Source organism: Scylla paramamosain, chromosome 5 (assembly GCF_035594125.1).
Source record: "Scylla paramamosain isolate STU-SP2022 chromosome 5, ASM3559412v1, whole genome shotgun sequence".
Taxonomy (NCBI): domain Eukaryota; kingdom Metazoa; phylum Arthropoda; class Malacostraca; order Decapoda; family Portunidae; genus Scylla; species Scylla paramamosain.
This window is the reverse complement of record NC_087155.1, coordinates 4154192-4179191: the sequence shown is the minus strand read 5'-3', so window position 1 is coordinate 4179191 and position 25000 is coordinate 4154192. Positions and strand designations below refer to the sequence as shown.

At 35.0% G+C, this 25000-nt stretch overlaps 1 protein-coding gene across 9 annotated transcripts in view; it reads right to left on the bottom strand.

Moving 5' to 3' along the window:
* Positions 1–25000, bottom strand: part of LOC135100430 (serine dehydratase-like) — a 53654-nt gene that overhangs the window by 12549 nt on the left and 16105 nt on the right. For 8 of the 9 annotated variants that reach the window (XM_064003298.1, XM_064003301.1, XM_064003294.1 and 5 more), the window contains exons 2-5: positions 18280–18483; positions 16602–16769; positions 3424–3524; positions 3087–3211 (exon numbers count right to left, since the gene is read on the bottom strand). In XM_064003298.1, the coding sequence (XP_063859368.1) occupies positions 3087–3211; positions 3424–3524; positions 16602–16769; positions 18280–18447 (562 nt within the window). In that variant the 5' untranslated portion in view covers positions 18448–18483. The remainder of the gene's footprint in view (positions 1–3086; positions 3212–3423; positions 3525–16601; positions 16770–18279; positions 18484–25000) is intronic. The other variant, XM_064003295.1, reaches the window with a different exon arrangement.

Here is a 25000-nt window from a genome sequence, read left to right as displayed (position 1 = left end):
GATAACTGAGTGCAAGCTTTAGGACTTGCAGGGCTACTGGACACTGGGCCATGTGACTGAGTGGTGAGTTGAACAGTGATATCAGCCAATAAATCCTGATGAGTGACAGAAAGACAGTAAGTTAGCATCAGCGGCAGCTGGTCAGGTCTGATCCTGCTGGCATAAGTGTAATATATATACACACATACACACACACACACACACACACACACACACACACACACACACACACACACACACACACACACACACACACACACAGTGGAAACTTCGTTACCAAACATCTCCTCCAAACAATTTTTGAACAAAATTTTGAACTCCATAATTCAGTTTTCAAACAAAGTTACTTTATTTCAAATATTAAGACATAGCAAAACCTGCCATTTATTACTAATTTATAGTTTCTATAAATATTTACTTTGTTTTATATATTTAGAGGAGAGACATAGAAAGTAAGACAGTAATTTAATCTTTGAAATAAGATAAATGTGATCCCATTGAAAAATCTCAAGGTAAACAAACAGTTTTCAGCATTCAGGAGTAATCCTGAGCCAAGTGTGGCTCTCTTAATGACCCCCAATGCCATCACTACTGCACAACTACATTTTTTCAGTAGCTTTTCCCAGCAGCAAGATGTCTAAGTGTTATGATCACCTTAATTTTGGCAATAGGTAGGTTGCTCATCCGTGTGTCCCTCTTTAAGGCTTCCCTCACTAGCCTGGTGACAAAGGGAATACCTGCAAAGACTAGACAGTATCTTCTGATGAGTTCTGTGTCACTAACTTCATTCAGTATATCCTTTCTGGATAAATAATTTGTGAACAGGAGATGTTATGAAGCAGCCATCTTGGCTGTTAGAGCATTTTTCATAAGCTGCTAAAACAGGATAGGCTGGTGTCTGGGAACAGAATAACCCATTTTACATTGATTCTTATGAGGAAAATTGTTTTGGTTTTCAAACATTTCGGATTTTGAATGGTATTTAGGAATGAATTGACTTCTAGGACTGAGGTTTCACTGTACACACACACACACACACACACACACACACACACACACACACACAAATATATATATATATATATATATATATATATATATATATATATATATATATATATATATATATATATATATATATATATATATATATATATATATATATATATATATATATATATATATATATATATATATATATATATATATATATATATATATATATATATATATATAATATATATATTGTTATGACCACTTATCCCTGTCCTTCCCACAGCTGTCTCAAATGGACTAGCTTTCCCTATATATATATATATATATATATATATATATATATATATATATATATATATATATATATATATATATATATATATATACATATATATATATGTATATGTATATATATATATATATATATATATATATATATATATATATATATATATATATATATATATATATATATATATATATATATATATATATATATATATATATATATATATATATATATATATATATATATATATATATATATATATATATATATATATATATATATATATATATATATATATATATATATATATATATATATATATATATATATATATTATATATATATTCAGTATTCATCCCAGAGAAGGTGGTCTCTCAGGACCGGGAGTTGGTGCCTAGTAATCATCCCCACCAGTATTCTAGATGAGTCCTGGAACTGCTACACTCTGGTAACCGCCAAGTAACGCACTGGTGGTTCCAAGACTCTGGTATTCAGCACCTGCATTCTACTGATTCCCTGTGGAACCGATTCCGGAATTGGTTCGAACAGGTCTGCCAGCCCAAGAAACCAGTTCCATGAATACTTAAGTTATTGGCATCTGCTCACCACTATCAACTGGCAAGGCATTCCTTTATTCATGAAGGCAAGATGTTCTTGGACAGCTGGAAGTGTGAGGCTGTATTTGGAGGCATATATAAGGTAGTATTCAGGGGGATATTAATTATGCACCTCACAAGTCAGACTATTGCGACAGCCCCTATAGGAGGCTTCTTTTGTGTTGCTCTCAGTGTTTAAAGCAGTTGTATTTGCCTTTGGGGTCCCATCTGAGCATGTTGTGTTGGTGTCCATTTTGGGAGAGAGCACCATCCCCTCCCTTTGTTGAAATCTAGTGTCTTGTAGAGGTTCTGTGTGTCTTTATTGTTTAAATGTGACCGCCCCCTTGTTGTGTGTTACTGTCTGTCTTTGCAGCCAGAGGATATTTTTCATACATGCTTTGTGTTTGTCTTTCTTTCATTTCTCCAGGCTTGTCACTGTTATGGGATACAGTCTGTTCTCTGAGAAATCAAAGATTGATTAAACTCAAAGCAGGGTGTCCTAATATCTTATTGAGCAGCATGTGGACACTGTTGTGGGCAGTTTGCTCATAAGGTATTATGGTCTAGCCTAGTTGTGTGGTACTTGTGTGTCTTTTCCGAGGACATATTCTTGAGAGCCCTTTCTCAGCAAGTGTGATAAGTTTGTGCTGTATTTTTCCTGTGGGTGAGACAGGGTGGCAATCTAGAGACATTTGGTGTGTGCAGCCAAAATGAGTTATCTGGACTCATGTCTTCATTATAGGAGGTTGTGCACTAGACTAGAGAGAGAGTAGTCTTGGGGAAGTTGACCTAAGTGAATGGGAGCTGGAAGAGGGACTGGATTTGTGGCCATAACAGCTTTGATGACTTCATTCAGAATTATAGTGAGGCTGTGGATGAGGCTATAGATGTTTCCAACTGACAAATTGCCTGGATTTGTGTAGCTTTGCACCACACTAGGCTACAGGGGTGGTAGCCTAGGAAAAGCTGACCTGAATTAGTGCTAGCTGTAAGAGGGCCTTGGTCTGGTCATGACAATATATATATATATATATATATATATATATATATATATATATATATATATATATATATATATATATATATATATATATATATATATATATATATATATATATATATATACATATATATATAAGCACTTAATTGTGAAATGTTTTTAAGCTTACACTACATAGTTACCCTTACTAAAATGAAGTAGTTACCATGTCTGTGTAAGCCACTCAAGATGCCACAGAGTAGACCACCACCACCCACAGAGACAACAATTGCAGCAGGTGCTTCAGTGCTCTGTTCCAGGATTTCATCAACAATTGTACTGTGTCCTTCCCTGAACCAAAAGAGTTCCAGTAATTTTAACAAGAAAATTATGTATGACAACAGTAAATCAATTTTAAAATTTTCAGAAATTGACACTGTATAAGAAAAAAAAAAAACTTGTGAATCTACAAGTAGCTGAAGGATAAAAGTTAAAAGCTTCTTTTGTGTTGTCTGTGCAATTCTGAAATGAAAACCAAATGGGTAATCTTTGACATTACATACCAAATATCTGGATGGTCAAAAGGATGGACAAGGCAACACTTCTTATTTTTGGCCATGGTGATTGCCTTTTTATGAGCAACATCCCACACTTCACCGTGAACCTGAGGAAGTTACATTGTTAGCTTTATTGTGCAAAGAAGAGAAATGGATGGAGTGCTAAAAAAAGTGAAAGCAAAGGTTAAGGAGTAAAGAGCAAGAATGGTGCATCTTACTGAGAGAAACTTGGTTTGGAGATGAAGCAATTGTTGCTTGCAGAGGACACAATTCTTGTTGGGAATGAGAGAAACTGCAGAATTAAGGAACATAATTTAGAAGCATATGTGAAATGAGAGAACAGAAGATAATTGTAGTAATGATTGATTCATTGAGTGATATAAGATGTCATAGCAATGTGGTGAAGAGCCAAGAGACCAAAAACAGAAAGGATAAAAGTCTATGAGCTATTGATAAGCAAAAAATAGTAAGAGCTTGGAATAGGCTGCAAACTTTTGATACTTGAGTGTGGATACTGAGTGATTAATTGGTTGAAAACAGGAGAGAGAGAGAGAGAGAGAGATAGAGAGAGAGAGAGAGAGAGAGAGAGAGAGAGAGAGAGAGAGAGAGAGAGAGAGAGAGAGAGAGAGAGAGAGAGAGAGAGAGAGAGAGAGAGAGAGAGAGAGAGAGAGAGAGAGAGAGAGAGAGAGAGAGAGAGAGAGAGAGAGAGAGAGAGAGAATTAAGCTTGGAAAAGTAAGAGTTAGTGATGGAGGAAGTCAAAAGTTGGAAAGAAGAGAGAAAACAACAAAAGGTGCATATGGAAGAGATAATAAGGCAACAGCAACAGGAACACAATATGGACCTGGAAAAGCAAGTGATTAAAATAAAGGAAAAAAGTAATCTTGTGAGAGACACAGTATAGAGAAAGATATGTGTGGTGGTATTTGGGGTCATGGAGAAGAATTTACACATTAAAATAACTAAAGGGAAAGAAGAGGCAAAAAAGGCAAAGGAAATTATAGAAGAAGTGGCTGGGAAGGAGAGGAGATATTTAAACAAATTGAAGATGTTTACAGGATTGGAAAGTATAATGAAAATGGAACAAGACAAATGAAAATAAGATTCATGTCACAAACAACTGTGGAACATGTATTACAAAGAAAAGGAAAATTGGCAAAAGTAGAAGGAATTAGGGGAATATAGATAAAAAGAGACATGAAGGAAGAAGGGAGTTGAGAGTAGAGGCTCAGTCAAAATATGAGGGGAGAACACAAGAACAAGCGAGGAGATTCATTTGGAAAGTTGTGGACATGAAAGTGAGGAAATGGTGGCACAAAGATGCCATGGAATATCACCAAGTGGAAGCTTAAAAATTATGTCTACAAATATAGATGGTTTCGTGATGAGCCTATTGGAACTTAAAGACTACCTAAAGAACAATAAACCAGGTATGGTATGTTTAATGGAAACCAAACTAAAAGAGGAAGTAAAGCTGAGATTTGCAAAGGAAGGTTACAGCACATGGAGGAAAGATAGAAAAGGAAAGGGAGGAGGAGGAGTGATATTGGTAAAAGAGGATATTGTTGTTGAGAAAGTGGAATATGGTGATGGAATGGCATAAACATTGAGTGTTGTGATTAGGATCAAAGAAAGTGAAAAAAGGGAAACTTATTGTGACATGCATACCACACACACACACACACACACACACACACACACACACACACACACACAAATGAGGAGGAAAGAAACAAGGTGAAAGAGTTAAAAGAGGAGGCCAAGACAAAAAACGAAGAGAGAACACAGGAACAGGCAGAAAGGTATATATGGAGAGTGATAGACATGAAAATGAGGAAATGGTGGTTAAAGAATGTGGGGCAAGAAGTAAGACAACAAAGAGAGAACACAAAAGAAATGGGTCCACAATAAATAAAATTAAAGTTATGTATACAAACATAGATGGATTAGTGTCCAGCCTAAGGGAACTAAGAGATTATTTACATGAAAAGAAACCAGAAGTGGCATGCATTACAGAAACAAAACTAACAAGGGAGATTAATGTTGAATTTGAAGAAGAAGGATATAACACATGGAGAAGAGACAGAAAAAATAAGGGAGGAGGAGGAGTGATGATTCTAGTAAGAAAAAACATCTTGATAGAAACAGTAGAATATGGTGAAGGGAGGTCAGAAACATTGAGTGTGGAGATCAAGATCCAAGGACAAGAAAGCAGAAAAATTATTGTTGCGTACATGCCTCCAAAGACCAACACTTGGGGGACTGATGATTATAAGCACATGCAAAGCGAGTTCATAAAATACTAGTATAGATGACATGCTAAAGATAAGAAACAAGGTGTTACTAGTAGGAGATTTTAATAGCAAGGAGATAAACTGGGGGGAGATGGAGGTGACAGGGATTGCCAGTACATGGAGTGAAGAATTTTTACAGACTATGATGGTAAACATGATGGATCAATGGGTGAAAGAAAATACTAGGTACAGAGGGGAAGATGAACCATCACTACTAGACTTGGTTTTTACAAAAAAGCCAGAAAATGAACCAAGTATAGAATATTTGTGTCCAGTGGGAAAAAGTGATCATGTGAAGATGGAGATAGAGATCAAAGAAGTGCCAAAATTCAATGAGGAATATAAAAATGAGAGAAAAAATTATGCTAAGGCAGACTTTACAGGGTTAAAGAAATTCAACGGAGAGCTTGATTGGAGTAATTTATTAAGAGGTATGGAGGTGCAGAAAAAATATAAAGTGTTTTTAAGCAAGTTTAGAGAAGGTGTCGAAAGATATGTGCCAAGATATAAGGTAAAAGAAAATAAGAAAGTGTGGTTTAATGCAAAGTGTGCAGAGGCAAAAAAGAAGGAGAGGGCATGGAAAAAAATGAGGAAACAATGGAATGAGATAAATAGAGAAGAATACAGGACAGCTAGAAATGATTATGTTAAAATAAGAAGAGAAGAAGAAAGAAATTTTGAAAGAGATGTAGTTGGAAAGTGTAAAGAAGAACCCAAACTTTTCTATAGATATGTAAATGGAAAAATAAAGCATGGAGATACCATTACAAAGCTGAAGAAAAATGGAGAAATTTATGAAACCACACAAGAGATGGCTGAGATACTGAATAAAAGCTTTAAGTCTGTATTTACAAGAGAAACTGTCTTTGCATCACTGGGAGATGAGGAACAACAGAAAGGAATAGAAAACATACAAGTGGAAAGAAAAGAAATTAAAAGACTACTGGAAGAGCTAGATACTAGGAAGGCGATGGGACCAGACGAAGTAAATGGATGGATATTGAAAGAATGTAGAGAGGAATTGGAAGAACCAACATGGGAGATAATTAACAGTTCTTTGAAGGAGGGAAAAGTACCAAAGGAATGGAAGAGAGCAAATATAGTACCGTTATACAAAGGAGGTAATAAAATGGAACCACTGAATTACAGACCAGTCTCACTCACGAGTATTGTAAGTAAACTCTGTGAAATAGTCATTAAAAACAGATGGGTGCAATATCTTGAACAAGAAAATATAATAACAGAAAAACAATTTGGTTTCAGGAAAGAGAGATCTTGTGTAACAAACTTACTGAGCTTTTATACAAGAGTAATAGATAAACTACAAGAGAGAGATGGTTGGGTTGATGCAGTCTATTTAGATCTGAAAAAAGCTTTTGATACAGTTCCACATAAAAGTCTCATATGGAAACTGGCAACAGTTTCCATATGAGACTTTCCATAAACATCAAGGAGTTTCATAAACATAAGGACTTTCCATAAACATATTGAGTTTCCATAAACATCAAGGAGGGCTAAAAGGAAAAATACTTAAGTGGATGAAGGATTATCTCCAAGATAGGGAAATGAGTACAGTAATCAGAGATAATAAATCAAGTTGGTGTGAAGTAACAAGTGGAGTACCACAAGGGTCTGTGTTGGCACCTATAATGTTTCAGGTCTATATAAATGATATGACGGTGGGTTTAAATAGCTACATTAACATGTTTGCAGATGAAGCAAAATTGATGAAAGTAATAAAGAACCAAGAGGACTGTGAGGAACTACAGAGGGATATTGATAGAATTTATGAATGGAGTAAACGATGGAAATTAGAATTTAATATAAAGAAGTGCCATGTAATGGAGATGAGAAGTAAAAGGAGACCTTCATGGGAGTATAAGATGGGAGGAATCACAATACCAAAGAGCAAAGAAGAAAAAGACTTGGGAGTAATAATTCAAGACATGCTATCACCATAAAAACACATCAATGGAATATTTGGCTCTACATACGAGTATAATTTGCTAGCAAATATCAGGGTGGCATTTAATTACCTAGACAAAGAAGTGATGAAGAAAATTATAACACACATGATACGCCCCAAACTGGAATACGCAGCAGTGGTATGGTCTCCACACAAGAAGAAAGATATAAGGAAATTGGAAAGGATACAAAGAACAGCTATGAAAATGATACCTGAATTGGAAGACCTAAGTTATGAGGAAAGACTGGAAGAAACTGGATTACCAACACTGCAAGAAAGAATGGAAAGAGGAGACCTGATAGCAATGTTCAAATTAATAAACAACATGGAGAAGATAGACAGAGATGACTTAGTTGTAAAAGTGGAGGAAGGAGATAGATGTACAAGGGGACATATGAAGAAATTAAAGAAGAGTCATTGTTTGGGAGATATTAAAAAATATAGCTTTCTGCATCGAACGGTTGAAATATGGAATAACTTAAAAGAAGAAGTGGTTGCGGCAAAGAGTGTGCACATGTTTAAAGAGAGATTAGATAAATTCGGGTATGGAGACAGGACTAATTGAGCTTTGGCTCGGACCCTGTACTATACAACTAGGTAAATACAACTAGGTAAATGCACACACACACACACACACACACACACACACACACACACACACACACATACACAAAAAAAAATTGTATGAGAGACTAATAGGTATACAACTATGCAACTAAAAACAAGAAATAGCATATAGGAAATGATAAGGAAAAGTAACAAAATGTTCTTAGTAGGCGACTTCAACACTAAAGAAATTAACTGGGAGGAGATGGAAGTGAAAGAAAATGTTGGGTCATGGAGTGAAGAACTTATGCAAACCATGATGGTGAATACAATGAGACAGTGGGTGAACAAACCTACAAGATGCAGAGAGGAAGAACCATCACAGTTGGATTTAGTGTTTATAAAAACCCCAGAAAGTAGACCAAGTGTACATTGCCTGAGTCCACTGGGAAGAAGTGATCATGTGACAATAGAAATAGTACCGCAGGAGGAAACAATGTTGCACAGGAATGAACAATTTAAAAATGGGAGATAGAATTGTGCTAAGGCAAACTTTGCAGAGTTTAATAAATTTTATGGAAAAATTAACTGGAAAGAGCTGTTAAAGTTAAAGTAGTGCAAGAAAAATATGAGATATTTTTGAGCAAGTACAGAGAGGGGGTGCAACAGTTTGTACCACGTTATAAAGTGAAAACTGGGAAACGTGAATGGTATAATGCCAGGTGTGTAGGAACAAAAAAGAAAAAAGGACAGAGCATGGAGGAAAATTATGAGAAATCTGAACAGGAATACATGGGAAAAATAAAGAAAGGCAAGCAATAAATATGGAATAATAAGAAGAGAAGAATAAATAAATTTTGAAAGTGAAATAATAAGAAAATGCAAAGAGCCCAAACTCTTCTACAGATATGTAAATTGAAAAATGAAACATAGGGATGACATAAACAAGTTAAAAAGAGAAAGAAGAATTTATGAAGCTACTGAGGAGATGAGTGAACTAATGAAATGAGCTTTGTGACACTGAAAGTGGTATCACAGAATGAGGAAATACAGGATATACAAGTCAAAAGACAAGAAATCAAGAAACTGCTGGAAGAGCTGGATATTAGAAAAGCTATGGGACCAGATCAAGTAAATGGTAGAATATTAAAAGAATACAGAGAACAAATGGAAGAATCCATATGGAATATAATCAACAGCTTGTTGAAAGAAGGAAAAGTACCAAGGAATGGAAAAAAGAGCTAACATAGTCCCAATATACAAAGGGGGAAATAAAATGGGACCATTAAATTACAGACCAGTGTCACTAACGAGTATTGTAAGCAAGTTTTGTGAAATAGTAATTAAAGATAGATGGGTGCAATGTTTAGAAGATAAAAAGACAAGTACAGAAAAAGCAATTTGGATTCAGGAAAGGGAAATCCTGTGTCACTAATCTACTGAGCTTTTATATGAGGGTAATAGATGGAGTACAAGGGAGGGATGGATGGGTTGATGTGGTATACCTGGATCTCAAAAAAGCATTCGACAAAGTTGCCTTATGTGGAAGCTAGAGAATGGAGGAGGACTAAAGGGAGCAACATTGAGACAGATGGAGGATTATTTACAAGGGAGGGAAATGAGAACAGTAATCAGAGACATTAATTCAAGTTGGCACAAAGTGACAAGTGGGGAACTGCAGGGATCTGTGTTGGCACCTATTATGTTTCAAATATATGTAAATGACATGGCAAAGGATCTAAATAGTTATATAAACCTTTTTGCTGATGATGCAAAAATAATGAAAATAACAAAGGATGAAAATGACTGCAAAGAGTTACAAAAGGATATTGACAAAACACATGCATGGAGCCAAAGATGAAAACTAGAATTTAACACCAGGAAGTGCCAGATGTTGGAAATAGGAAAAAGTAAAAAGAGACCTTCATGGAAATATAAAATGGGAGGAGAAATACTAATGAAAAGTAATAAAGAAAAAGATTTGGGAGCAATGATTCAGTACACACTATCACCTAAAATGCAATAAACAGAATATTTGGCTCTACATACAGCTGTTAGGGTTAGCATTTAACTATTTAGATAAGGAAATGGTGAAGAAAATTATAATAAGCATGATACATCCTAAATTTGAATATGAAGCATTAATTTGGGCTCCATTTAGAAAAAAAAAAAGATATATGAGAACTGGAAAGAATACAGAGGATAGTGACAAAGATGGTACCAGAATTGAAAGACTTAGGCTATGAAGAAAGACTTAAGAGATTGGATTACCAAAAGTACAAGAGAGAAGAGATAGAGGAGACCTGAGAACAATGTACAAATTATTAAACAAGAAAGAGGAGACCTGAGAACAATGTACAAATTAGTAAACAATCTAGAAAGAATGGACAGATATAACTTGGTACCAGAGATGGAGAAAGGAGACAGACAGATGAGGGGGCATGGGAAGAAAATAAAGAAAAGTGAATGTTTGAGCAACATTAAGAAATATAGCTTCCTATATAGAACTATTGAAATCTGGAATTATCTGAAGGAAGAGGTGGTTCTGGCAAACAGTGTACACATGTTTAAAGAAAAACTGGATAAATATGGTTATGGGGACAGGACAAAATAAACTTTACCTTGTGCCCTGTACAATACAACTAGGTAAATATGCACACACATGCACAGACATCAAAAAATACAGCTTCCCATATATCACTATTGAAATCTGGAATGATTCGAAGGAAGAAGTGATTGCGGCAAACAGTGTACACACATTTAAAGAGGAACTGGATAAATAGGATTATGGAGACAGGACAAAATGAGGTTTGGCTCGTGCCCTGTACAATACAACTAGGTAAATACACACACACACACACACACACACACACACACACACACACACAAAGAAAGAAGGGAAAGACGAGACCTGATAACAATGTTCAAATTAATAAACAACATGGTGAAGATAGACAGAGATGACCTAATTGTAAAAGTGGAGGAAGGAGATAGACGTACAAGGGGACATATGAAGAAATTAAAGAAGAGTCATTGTTTGGGAGATATTAAAAAATACAGCTTTCCGCATCAAACGATTGAAATATGGAATAACTTAAAAGAAGAAATGGTTGCGGCAAAGAGTGTGCACATGTTTAAAGAGAGATTAGATAAATTTGGGTATGGAGACAGGACTAATTGAGCTTTGGCTCGGACCCTGTACTATACAACTAGGTAAATACAACTAGGTAAAATACACACACACACAAATTAACTCAAGGATGGTTCATGATTTGAGACACTGTGAATGATTAATATAATAAAAAAAAAGCTTCTTTAACTATATATATATATATATATATATATATATATATATATATATATATATATATATATATATATATATATATATATATATATATATATATATATATATATATATATATATATATATATATATATATATATATATATATATATATATATATATATATATATATATATATATATATATATATATATATATATATATATATATATATATATATATATATATATATATATATATATATATATATATATATGGACAGAACTATATATGAGTATCTCAGGGCCTTTAATTCTTCAATTATTTTTTATTTTATTTTTTATGTAAGAAGGCCACTGGCTGAAGGCAGCAAAAATTTTGAAAAAATAAATAAATAAATAAAAAAGGCCTACTTAATGACAATTCTCATAGAGATGTGAGACAGAATGATAAAAAAAAAAAGAAAAAAAAAAAAGAAAAACAGAGGATAAGTGTTTTGTCTTAAAACCTCCTTCTTGGAAGAGTTCAAGTTATAGGAAGGACAAAGTAAAAAAGCAAGCAGGAAGTCCCAGAATTTACCAGAGAAAGGGATGAAAAACTGAGAATACTGGTAAACTTTTGCATTAGGGAGGTGGACAGAATAGGGATGAGAGAAAGAAGAAAGTCTTGTACAGTGAGGCTGCAAGAGGAGGGGAAACATGCAGTTTGCAAGATCATAAGAGAAGTTAGCGTGAAAATAGTGGTAAAAGATAGCAAGAGATGCAACTGTAGTGATGAGAAAGAGGCTGAAGACAGTCAGTTAGAGAAGAGGAGTTGATAAGACAAAATGTATTTCACCCTGTCTAAAAGAGCAGTATGAGTGGAAGCCCCCATACATGTGAAACATATTCCATACATGGATAGATAAGGCGCCTGTACAGAGTTAGCAGCTGGGGATGTGAGAAAACTGGCAGAAATGACTCAGAACACCTAACTTCATAGAAGCTGTTTTATCTAAAGATGAAATGTGAAGTTTCCAATATAGATTATAAATAAAGGACAGACTGAAGATGTTCAGTGTAGAAGAGGGGGATAGTTGAGTGTCACTGAAGATGAGGGGATAGTTATCAGGAAGGTTGTGTCAAGTTGATAGATGGAGGAATTGAACTTTTGAGGTACTGAATATTACTAAGTTTGCTCTGCTGCAGTTGAGTTGATAGATGGAGGAATTTAATTTTTGAGGCATTGAATATTACTAAGTTTGCTGTGCCCCAATCAGAAATTTTAGAGATAAGAAGTCAGGCATTCTGTGGCTTCCCTGCTATAAGATGTTTACTTCCTGAAGGGTTGGATGTCTATGAAAAGACATGGAAAAGTAGAGGGTGCTATCATCAGTGTAAGAGTGGATAGGAGAAGTTTGGTTTCAAAGATCATTGATGAATAATAGGAAGACAGTGGGTGACAGGACAGAAACCTGAAGAACACCACTGTTCAAAGACTTAGAACAGTGACCATCTATCTCAGCAGCAATAGAACAGTCTGGGAGGAAACTTGAAATGAAGTTACAGAGAAAAGGATAGAAGCTGTAGAAGGGTAGTTTGGAAATCAAAGCTTTGTGCCAGACTCAATCAAAAGCTTTTGATATGTTTAAGGTAATAATGAAAGTTTCACCAAAATCCCTAAAAGAGGATGACCAACTCAGTAAGGAAAGCCAAATCACCAGAAAAGAGGTTTTTATTGGAACCCATACTGGTAATCAGATAAAAAGTTATGAAGTTGTTGATGTTTAAGAATCTTTTTGTTGAGAATTCATTAAAAAACATTAGAGGGGCAGGAAATTAAAGCAATATTATGGTAGTTTGAGGGATTAGAGCAGTCAATCTTTTTAGGAAAAAGTTTGAATGTAAGCAAACTTCCAGCAAGAAGGAAAGGTAGATTTTGATAGTTTGAGTTGGAAGAGTTTGACTAGGCAAGGTGCAAGCGAAGAGGCACAGTTTTGGAGAACAATAGGAGGGACCCCATCAGGTCCAAAAACCTTCTTGGGGTTAAGGCCAGTGAGGTTATGGAAAACATCACTGCAAAGGATCTTAATGGGTAGTATGAAGCAATCAGAGGGTAGAGAAGACGGAGGAACAAGCCTTGGATCATCTAAGGTGGAGCTTTTAGCAAAAGTTTGAGCAAAGAGTTCAACTTTAGAGATAGATGAGAAGGCAATGGTGCTATCAGGTAGAAATAAATAAGGGAAAGATGAAAAAGTTATTGGAGATGTTTTGGCTAGGTGCCAGAAGTCATGAGAGGGAGTTAGATAAAAAAAGATTTTCACACTTCTATTAATGAAGAAGTTTTTGGCTATTTGGAGAACAGACTTGGCATGATTCTGGGCAAAATTATAAAGTGCATGATATTCAGGAGATAGAAGGCTCAAGTACCTTTTGTGGGCCACCTCTCCATCATTAATAGCATGAGAAAAGGTTGTGTTAAACCATGGTACAGAAGGTTTAAGTCAAGAGAAAGAGTAAGGAATGTATGCCTCCACTATCACCTGTCATGAGCTCAGCACACAGAGATGGGTCTCTGAAATGGAAGCAGTAGTCATTCCATGGAAAATCAGAATAATTCCTTCTCAGGTACCCCATTTAGCAAAGGCAAAATTCCAAAGGCAACTCCACTTTAGGGCATCCTGAGTAAAAATTGGAGTGATAGGACAAGATACAGATATGAGGTTGTGATTGGAGGAGTCCAACAGAGAAGATAAGGTGACAGCATAAGCAGAAGGATTAGAGGTTAGGAAAAGGTCAAGAATGTTAGGCATATCTCCAAGACAGTCAGGAATATGGGTAAGGTGTTGCACCAGTTGCTCTAGGTCATGGAGGATAGCAAAATTAAAGGCAATTCACTAGGATGGTCAGTGAAGGGAGAGAAATGCCAAAGATGGTGGTGAACATTGAAGTCTCCAGGAATGGAGATCTCTACAAAAGGGAAGAGAGAATGTGCTCCACTTTGGAAGTTAAGTAGTCAAAATATTTTTCAAGTCAGAGGAGTTAGGTGAGAGGTATACAGCATGGATAAATTTAGTTTGAGAGTGACCCTGTAGTTGTAGCCAGATGGTGGAAAATTCAGAAAATTCAAGATCAAGCATGGGAACAAGAGCAAGTTAAACAAGTGTGGCTGTGCCATGTATAATGTATGGTATGGATGTGACTGCATGGAATGAAAGTGAAATTGATAAGTTAGAAGTGGGCCAGAATAGAGTAGCAAGGATGGCACTGAGTGCACCGAGGTGCACAGCAGTTGAAGCCTTGAGAGGTGACATGGGATGGAGCACCTTCAGAGAAAGACTGACAAAAGCCACACTTAGGTACAAGATTAGGCTTGAGAGAATGGATGATGCAAGAATAGCAAGGAAGGTGTACCTGTGGAATGAAAGTGGAAGCAAATGGAGGAAGAGATGCATGAGAATGACAGACAGGAATGGATTGCAAGTTGTGTGGGCGATAAGAATGGCTGGTAGGAATCAAAATGAGCGTGAATGGGTGGTAACAAGAGGAGGCAGAGTGGGAGCCGAATGGGATGCGAGAAAATGGAAGAATGAGATAGACAAAGAAGTGAAATGTGTGGGACTGAATGAATGGAAGAATGAAATGGAAAGAAAGAAGACCCTGGAATGGTACAAGGAGAAAGAGGCCCCGAGGTATGAAAGGTGGTATGATGGAAGCCTGGGTGGTGATCTTCTCTTCTGAGCGAGGGCACAGTGTATGGATGTGAATGCAAGGAGTTACAGGTGGTCTGAGTCCAACAGCAAAGTGTGCCAGATGTGTGACATGGGAGAGGATGAGACGGTGGAACATGTGGTGCTGGAGTGTGTGAAGTATGCCAGAGACAGGAATGAGATGATGCAAGTGATACTGACTGAGTTAGGGCATGATAGGAATGAAAGTGTGGAGAAGACAGGAAAGGAATGGATGGTGTTGTTGCTGGGACTGTGTAGAGAGGCGAATGAAAGGATGATTGAGGCGGTGAAAGAGTTTCTGGAGAGAATGTGGCATGCCAGGTGTATGAAAAATTAGGATAGAGGATGCTGTTCGTTTCTCTTTTTTTTCCCCTTCTACAGGAGTTGCCGATCCAAAGGCCTGGCTCAGGAGTGATCCTGTGCCACCTGTACCATCAAGATCAAGATCAAGATCATCATTGTGCACATAGACACAACATCCAGCTTTGGATTGAAAATGATGATAGGGAAAGTAAAAGGGAACATAAGAGCTACTGTCAGTTATCTCAGACATCTGTGTTTCGGTGTGGAAAAGAAGATGAGGTTTAGTAGAGGGGAGGTGGTGTCCTACAAATTGAAAATTAGATCTAAGGCCATGAATGTTGCTGAAGTTAATGAAGAAAAAGTTGAGACTTAAAATTAATACCAGAAGACATTCCAACCTGGGGATATTTGTGGTCTCCTCCCCAGATAGGTGGTGTAGGAGTTGCCATATCTAATTTAGGATTTTGAGCGAACGGTATCCGTGTAAATAGATGCATGTAGTTTTGTGTGAAAGAAGAGAGTTTTCTTTAGAGGGCAGGCTGTGACTGTCCCCTTTGTATTGTGAGACACAAAGGAAAATGTTCAGTGAGGTCACAGCTGGGTCACTGATAAATTCACTGCACCCACTTTGCACTCAGTGCTTCAAACCTCTCTGGGAGTAATTATTGTTTTGGCAGGTGTCTACTGCCTCCTTTAGTGAGGTAAATATATACAGGTTATGTAAATACTGATCAGCTAATAGTCTTATCATGATATGCTTGATAAATGGTAGTTTATAAGATGATACATGTATTCCTGATTTTCCTGTATACCAGATGTGGTGGCTATGGGAGCTACAATACATATGAAATCTCTGTTTCCTTTCTAAAAAAAAAAAATAAATAAAAAAAAAAAAAAATAAAAAAAATAAAAATAAAAATAATGAGTGAGAAGGAATATTTTCGATTTCACCTGTGATTTTATATGTTAATTTTTTTTCTTTCTTTTTTTTTTCTGATTATTTCTTGGACTCCACCTGGCATTTTGCAGGAGGGGCAAGTTTGTACAGAAAACTGTGAACAGACTTTGCAATATTTACTTACTAAAACATCTGCTTCTTCTTGTTTTAACTTTGATATCATGAATGAAGGAGTGGACATTGGAAGCACTATTGTAGCTGGAATTTTCAGAACTTTGGAAGAGTAAGCAGCTGCCATCCCTGCATTGCCTCCTGATGATGAAATTACTTGGGCACATCCCTTTTCAGTGCTCTGGAAAATATTTATCATTGAAATACTATTCAGAAAGAGAAGAAATAGCTGAACCATAGTAAATATATCTATTATTTCAGTGTCTTGAACTGTACTTTGAAGTAGAAAAAAGGGAAGAAAATAAACTTGAATAAGAACAGAAACCATAAAAAAAGGTGGCATGAGGGAAAAATATGCTGCAAAGTGAATGGGTAATGAATATGTGGTAAGAAGTTATTGTGAAAGGATATAAATAATGAGTGAAGACCAGGAGGAAATATCCTGGATAACTTGAATTTCAAAAGATATGGAGATTGAAAGAGGAAGTGTAAATATATCCAAGAACTGTTAAATTAAAGAAATATACTGATGGTGGTCTTGAAAGAAACAGAAAGTGAAAAATTGGAACTAAAGACAAATTCAAACAGGGTGACCCAAATAAACCTCCCATTTTCGAGGTAAATAATAAATAATGTCTATACACACCTATAAGTGTGTATAGACAAAGACAGCCACCATTTGGAGGATGTCATCTTCAAAACATTGATATGTAAAACCTGTATTCAATGATGATTCATGTGTGCAAATAACATTTTGATTATCTTCAACCATTTGTTTATCATTTACTTTGGAAATGTGGGAGATTTATTTGGGTCACCCTATATTTAGAGGAAGATATGTATTGAAACAGCTTATCTTAAAGAAGCTGAGGTGACTCAGTGGTCTGGGAGGTTTCTGAGGGAAGAAAGTTTTTCTCTTGTTTCTCTTGCTTCACTGTGAGGCATAAATTATGCAAGTTTCAAGAAAAGACAAATTCCATAAAAAAGTATGTGAACAGTTATTGGAAAGATGAGAAACTGTCAAGAGATGAGTGAAAACCAACAGTTTGTTAGTTTGTAGGGAAGACTAAGTCAGGGATGTGCTGAAGTGCTTTGATCAAATAAAAAAAAAAAGTGAGAATAATGAGAATGATTGAAAAAAATGTACAAAAGCAAAGGTCAAAAGATTTATGGAAAGACCAAATGGGCTAGAAAAATATAATTAATAAAGCATTCACTGAGACCTAAACATCAAGAACAAGGATAAGGCATACATAAGATAGTATGATGTGGTCCAGTGAAGGGATAATGCCCAACTAACATCAAGGGCATTATGTAATATGGAACAGCTGTAGTTAACTAAAGGGACCAAGGCCAAGTGATACCTGTTTGTGGAGTCTTGCAATGACATATCTCAATTAAAAGATATAAATAAATTATTATAAGAGTCAATATACATGTATGTTAATATATATATATATATATATATATATATATATATATATATATATATATATATATATATATATATATATATATATATATATATATATATATATATATATATATATATACATACTTGGAAACTTGGAAAATGCAGCAAGATACAATACATATGTCAAAGTGAGCAACACCTGAGTGCACTTAATTGATTTTAAATGTTGTATGCTGTATGTTTGGAAGTGCAAGTATTTGTCTTCTTTAGCATTTACCTTTTGAATATAATGTCCAATGCCTCTGATCTTGAAAGACCCTGATGGCTGAATGTTCTCCAGCTTGAGTAAAGCTTGTTGGCCACACACAACAGACAACATGTTGCTTGGAACTAGAGGTGACACAACATGGAGTGGTGATGACTTGACAGGAGACGCAGCAGTCATTGTGAAAATGGAAAATCAAACTCAGCTGAAGACTGCCTGCAATAAAAAGTATTTGATTGCATTTCATGAACAGGGGAATTTGCATATGCAAGATTCATCTATTTTTTTATAATTTTTTCCCAAACATATGCAGCCAATATCTTGAAAACAACAGAAAACCTATGAATAAAGAAGAACCACAGTTTCCTGCCTGAATTAGCAAACTTTAGAACCTGGATGAAACCTTTCTTAGGTGGAGGAAGAAATAAAAGAGAGAGAGAGAGAGAGAGAGAGAGAGAGAGAGAGAGAGAGAGAGAGAGAGAGAGAGAGAGAGAGAGAGAGAGAGAGAGAGAGAGAGAGAGAGAGAGAGAGAGAGAGAGAGAGAGAGAGAGAGAGAGAGAGAGAGAGAGAGAGAGAGGGGGTTATAAGGAAAGAAGTCCATTTATATGAGAATTCATATATATATATATATATATATATATATATATATATATATATATATATATATATATATATATATATATATATATATATATATATATATATATATATATATATATATATATATATATATATATATATATATATATACACACACACACACAGGGTGTCCCATAAATTTCCATACATAGGAAAAATTATAAGAAATTATAGAATTATAGAAAAAAAAAATATATAATATGCTCTACATGACTGGCCGTGTTGAAAACACATTTTAATGAACATTCTCCACTGCTGAAGAACACATTCAAACACATCTGGATTTATGCTTGTAATGGCATTCATGATACCATATGTATGGAAACTTATAGGACACCCTGTATATATATATATATATATATATATATATATATATATATATATATATATATATATATATATATATATATATATATATATATATATATATATATATATATACAGTGTAACCTCAATTTTCAAACTTAATTCGTTCCTGAATGCTGTTTGAAATCCAAAATGTTTGAAAACTGAAACTATTTTCCCCATTGTAATCAATGTTAAATATAAATAGATTAATCCATTCTCAGACACCCGTCCACCATGTCTTAGTGGGTAATGACCAATGCTTCCACTACTAAGATGGCTGTTCCACAGCATCTCCAGCTTAGAAATTTTTATCAAGAAAGGATGTATTGAATGAACTTAGTGATAAAGAACTCATCAAAAGATATTGTTAAGACCATGCTGGGATTCTGTTTGTGACTGACAAAGTGAGCGAAGCCTTACAGAGCAACATAGAGAGGAGCAACCGACTCACTGCCAAAATGAAGGTGATCATAATACTTAGACATTTTGCTGCTGGGAAAAGCTACCAGAAAAATGCAGTTGTGCAGTAGTGATGGCATTGTGGGTCACAAAGAGCCACAGGAGGCTTGGGATTACTCCTGAGCGCTGAACCTTGTTTGTTTACATTGAGGGTCTTCAACGGGATCAGATTTACCATATTTCAAAGACGGAATTACTGTCTTACCCTCTGTGTCTTGTCTCTCCTCCAAATATATAAAAACGAAGGAAATATATATAAAAATATAAATTAGCAATAAATGGCAACTTTTGCTACCTCTTGTAGTATTTGAAATCAAGTAACTTTGTTAAAAAACCGAATTACCTTATGGCAATTGAAGCAACTATGAGTTAAAATTTTTGTACGAAAACTGAGTTGTTCGGAAAGGGAGACATTCTGTAACCAAGGTTTCACGGTGTGTGTGTATATATATATATATATATATATATATATATATATATATATATATATATATATATAGTAAAATCCCTCTCATCCAGCATTTGAGTATCCGGAAGCTTCAAGTATCTGGCACATTTTTCCCCGAGCCTTAAAATCAATAAAAAAATCAATGTGTACTCATAAAATCGATTAAAATTCCCGCGCGAGGCATACTTTGTCCCCTTGCCACCAGAGCGCACTGCTTCGCGCCTCCCGAAGCGCACTGCACTGTGTTTACTCAGTGACTCAGTCCCGCGTGTGCATTGTTTATTGCCTGACGCCTTCATCATGCCTAAAGTTGTAGAAAAGAGGAAGCGTGTTGTGCTTACACTTAAGCAGCTGATCAGATCAGCTGATCTTTGTTATGGTAAGATGCGTGAGTGTAGGGTGGTGATTGTGGACATAATTTCACTTCTATTCAAGTATCCGGGAATATTCAAGTATCCGGCATGTCGGCAGTCCCGCTGATGCCGGATAAGAGGGATTTTACTGTATATATATATATATATATATATATATATATATATATATATATATATATATATATATATATATATATATATATATATATATATATATATATATATATATATATATATATATATTGCTGCAGTCACATTTCATTTGTGAGTATGAATTACATTAGCAAAGGAATACATGTAAATGTCCATCTACTTCTGTGATTTTACACACACACACACACACACACAAACACACACACACACACACACACACACACACACACACACACACACACACATAAACACATACACACTGCTGTGAGATTAAACTACAGTAAGGCAGACTTTGACAACATGGAGAAGTCTTTTCAAGAAGACAGACATGGGAAGTTGACAACTTTGTCTGAGATGCCCAACACAGCATGGTTTAGCAGTGGCTGACTCAATCAAGACTCAGTTCAAGAGTTTACAACTGTTTCTTTATATCAGTCTATGTAGAAAGCACATTAAAGGTGCACTTTGTTCTTTTTTTCTTTTAAATGTGTAGGTGATAAGAATTTTAGGATAAATAGGGAAAAAATTGTTATCTAGTTTTAACTACAATAATATATTGTTAAAATTTGCTTTTATACAATTTATGATGCTTTACCATAGATATATACTACTGTACTTACACTTCATGATGTCGTTAACACAAACTTGAAGAAGTCAGTAAATGGGTAATGTAATGTAAAAGGTTGGGAACCACTGGTCTAGATGAAGAAATGATGAGGAAAATAATCACCGCAATAATATATCCAAGATTAGAATATGCAGCATTAATTTAGTCACAGCATGAAAAAAAAAAAAAACATAAGAAAGTTGGAAGGTGTACAGAGCACAGCAACCAAGAAGATACCAAAAATGCAAGATCTGCCATATGAGGAGAGACTAGCTAGGATGCAACTTCCAATCTTGGAAAGGAGATGAGAGAAAGGTGACATGATAGCATTTTACAGATTACTGAGTGGGATGGAAAAACTACATAGGGAAGATCTATTTGTAATGAATGAAAAAGAAACACGGGAACATGGAAGAAAACTAAAAGCAATCACCTGCAGAAGGGACATAAAGAAGTTTAGCTTCCCTCATAGAAGCCTAGAGGCATGGAATGGACTGGAAGGGGAAGTGGTGTGTGCTACAAACATTCATGACTTTAAGGAAAAGTTGGATAAAAACAGATGTAGAGATGGGACAATATGTTGTACCCCAAGGAACAAGAAGAAATGAAACATGTAAGAAGAAAGAAAAATGAAACAAGAATGAAGAAATGAAGAAGGAAATAAGAAGTAGAAAGAATAAATGAGGGAAGATGATAAACACCAAAGCAGGTACCAAGAAGCTATCACCACCCTAATAGATATGAGATGAGACGTGGCCACTGTGGAGAACAAGATGCAGTGAGTCATCACAGAGCTGGAGATTAGGCCCAGATTATAAGAAGAGACACCCAGGTGGCTATCACTGAATTAGTATACGAGGGAAGCAGAGGTCACCAGAAGCAGATGACAAGGACAACACAGACAGCTGGCAAACTGTAGGAATGGCCGCCTTCTTCCTGATTAGAGGATGCGATTACCAAAATTACTTGAGAATGCACCTCATTGAAAGTTAAGGGGAAATAAACTGTATGATCGAAGTATGGGAAGATAAATATCTAGCTAACTTGCACACTTCCTGCTGGCCTAGGGGCATGGCAGTGCACAAGTTATTCCATCTAGGTGTCAATTTTTGTTCAGAGAGGAAAGGAGAAAGAAGGAAGGATTTTTTTTTTTTTTTTTGCAAATCCTGTCTGGGGATTAGTTGATTCAGAAGGATGGGGATGCCCCAGATGCTTTGTTTTGACAAGTACCTAGATGTGGAAAAGCATGAGTGTATACATATGCAAGGATTTGTAATTATGTAGAAGTGGGCCCACAAAGAACAAAGAAAAAAAATGTATTGTAACCACAAAGATCAAAGAAAAATATATTGTAACCACAAAGATCAAAATAAAAAATGTACTGTGACCACTAAGAACAAAGAAAATGTATTGTAACCACTAAGAACAAAGAAAAATGTATTGTGACCATAAAAAACAAAGAAAAAATGTATTGTAACCACAAAGAACAAAGAAAAATGTATTGTAACCACAAAGAACAGAGGAAAAATATATTATAACCACAAAGAAATGAAAATATTAAAACCACAAAGAAAAAATCTAAACCATAAAGAAAACGAAATATTAAAGCTGAAAAGAAAAGAAAACATTATGGCCACAAGGAAAATAAAACATTGAAGCCACAAGGAATTAATTTAAAATGGAAAAAAAAAAAAAAAAGTTGATTGCATGCCACAAAAAAAAATGATCAAATATATAAAATATATAACTGTTGATATTCCTTTGATATGTGCTTGCTAAGTTATATGATTATTAAGCTGAAAAAAAAAAAAAACATGTTTCTGGAAAACTAGTGAGAAAATATAAATACTGAGTATTGATGTGGATATGAAATATAAAATTTTGAGCTGTAAAGAGGTAAATAAGTCAGAGTATAGTGATTATGTAATGAAGGAATGCAAAAATATAAGTGATGTACAAGATTAAGGATATTGCAAATAATATGTGACACAGAAAGCTGAAATTGTTAGAATATGTATAATAGTTTAGTTGTGTTGTATAAGAAGATACTGAGGTTGCAATTGCTAGGTGTAGGGGGAACTGAGATGCAGTACATGAATACATGGCACACTATATTGTGAATAACGTAGAAGTAGTATAACGATTCACATGAAAAATATCTAAGTTTATCCTCGACAGTTCTTTATGATATTGTATGAGAAAAGGAAGTTTAATATAATGATTTTGTCAAGAGATGACGACTAAACTAATGAGAGTCTATGATAGATGTTATATTGTTTGGTAGCTAAGGATGAACAGACAATGATCAATGGGGTAGAGTGAAGATAAGGTATGTTAGCACAAGGAATATGAAACAATGCTTACAGATCAAATACAGATATCTAAAGAACTAACACCACTACACAGAGAAATGAGTTACAGAAGAGCTTTAGGTGAAACAAGGGAAACTAAATTGCTGAAGAAGATTGCAGACAGTGATACAGAAAATAATTCACTGAAGATAATCATGATAAGAAGAGTGATTAGTCAGATGAGAAAATGAACATAATTCAAAGCGTTATATTCACCTAGTTGTGAGCAAGATGTGATGATTAATCATGAGGAAGACTTCAGGACTAAACGGAAGTACATAGCTTATGGTGTTCCCTTATCAGATTGTTAGCTTTGCCTTAGGGTGATTAATTTCCTAAAATACAATGACTGAGCGTGACACCTGAATCCAAGAGTGAGTGGAAAATTTTGTGCCTTGTATATGAAGATGATATAAACACATGATAAAAAGACAGAAATGTCACAGTATAGTTAGTCTTGGTCAGGTATAGACCAATCTGATGTCAAGTTAAACAGAGTGTAATTTCCTTGCAACAAAGAGCTAAGAACCACATTGTAACATAATGGCTTTTGAAAAATGTATTATAATCTCTATTATCAGAGATATAAAAGAAAATGACTCATTTGAAGAAAAGAAAAAGAAAAAAAAAAACATTGCAAGCAACGCAGACTCAGATAATTTCACGCACAATTGCTTTAGTGTTGTATATTCATAAAGCGAGGAAGGAAAAGGTTAACGTTAAATTTGTAATTAGTAAGTGCTGTGCTTAAAATATCAACAATCATTCATCTTGTAGTAAAAAAGTAAAAACTTGCTACTTCAAGTGACTGAGAGAATATAAATGAGATGAAAACATTTGTGTCTAAGCATAATGGAAAGTCATTACTTATATGGGAGACTCTGATGTTGTCCACTTGGCTATTAAATCCACTGCAGCAGTTCATATTGATTTTATAATGTGAATAAAAGCCATGACGAAACTACATGTTCTGAAATAAGTATTGTTCCCTCTACACATTATATGAGAGCAGAATTAAATGTTTATTCATCTAAGAGAGTAAAGATGGATGAGTTTACCCAAAGCTGAGTCACATGAGTGACTGCATTACAAACTTGAGCTGCTACTTACAACTTTTAAAGAGATTCCTGCCAACATCTGATGTCCACAGTATGACCTCCCTTGCATTATTTCCTTATAAGAAGTGTTTTCTGACAACATTAAACTTGTAGTTATATTGAGAACACACAGAACTGACTTTCCTGGGTTATGATATAACTGTAGTGGAAAATATGATTGATTGTTGATCTCTCCTCTTATTGGTCAAGATAATGAATGACATATTTTGTTTTCTCCAAAAAGGCTCTATTTTTAA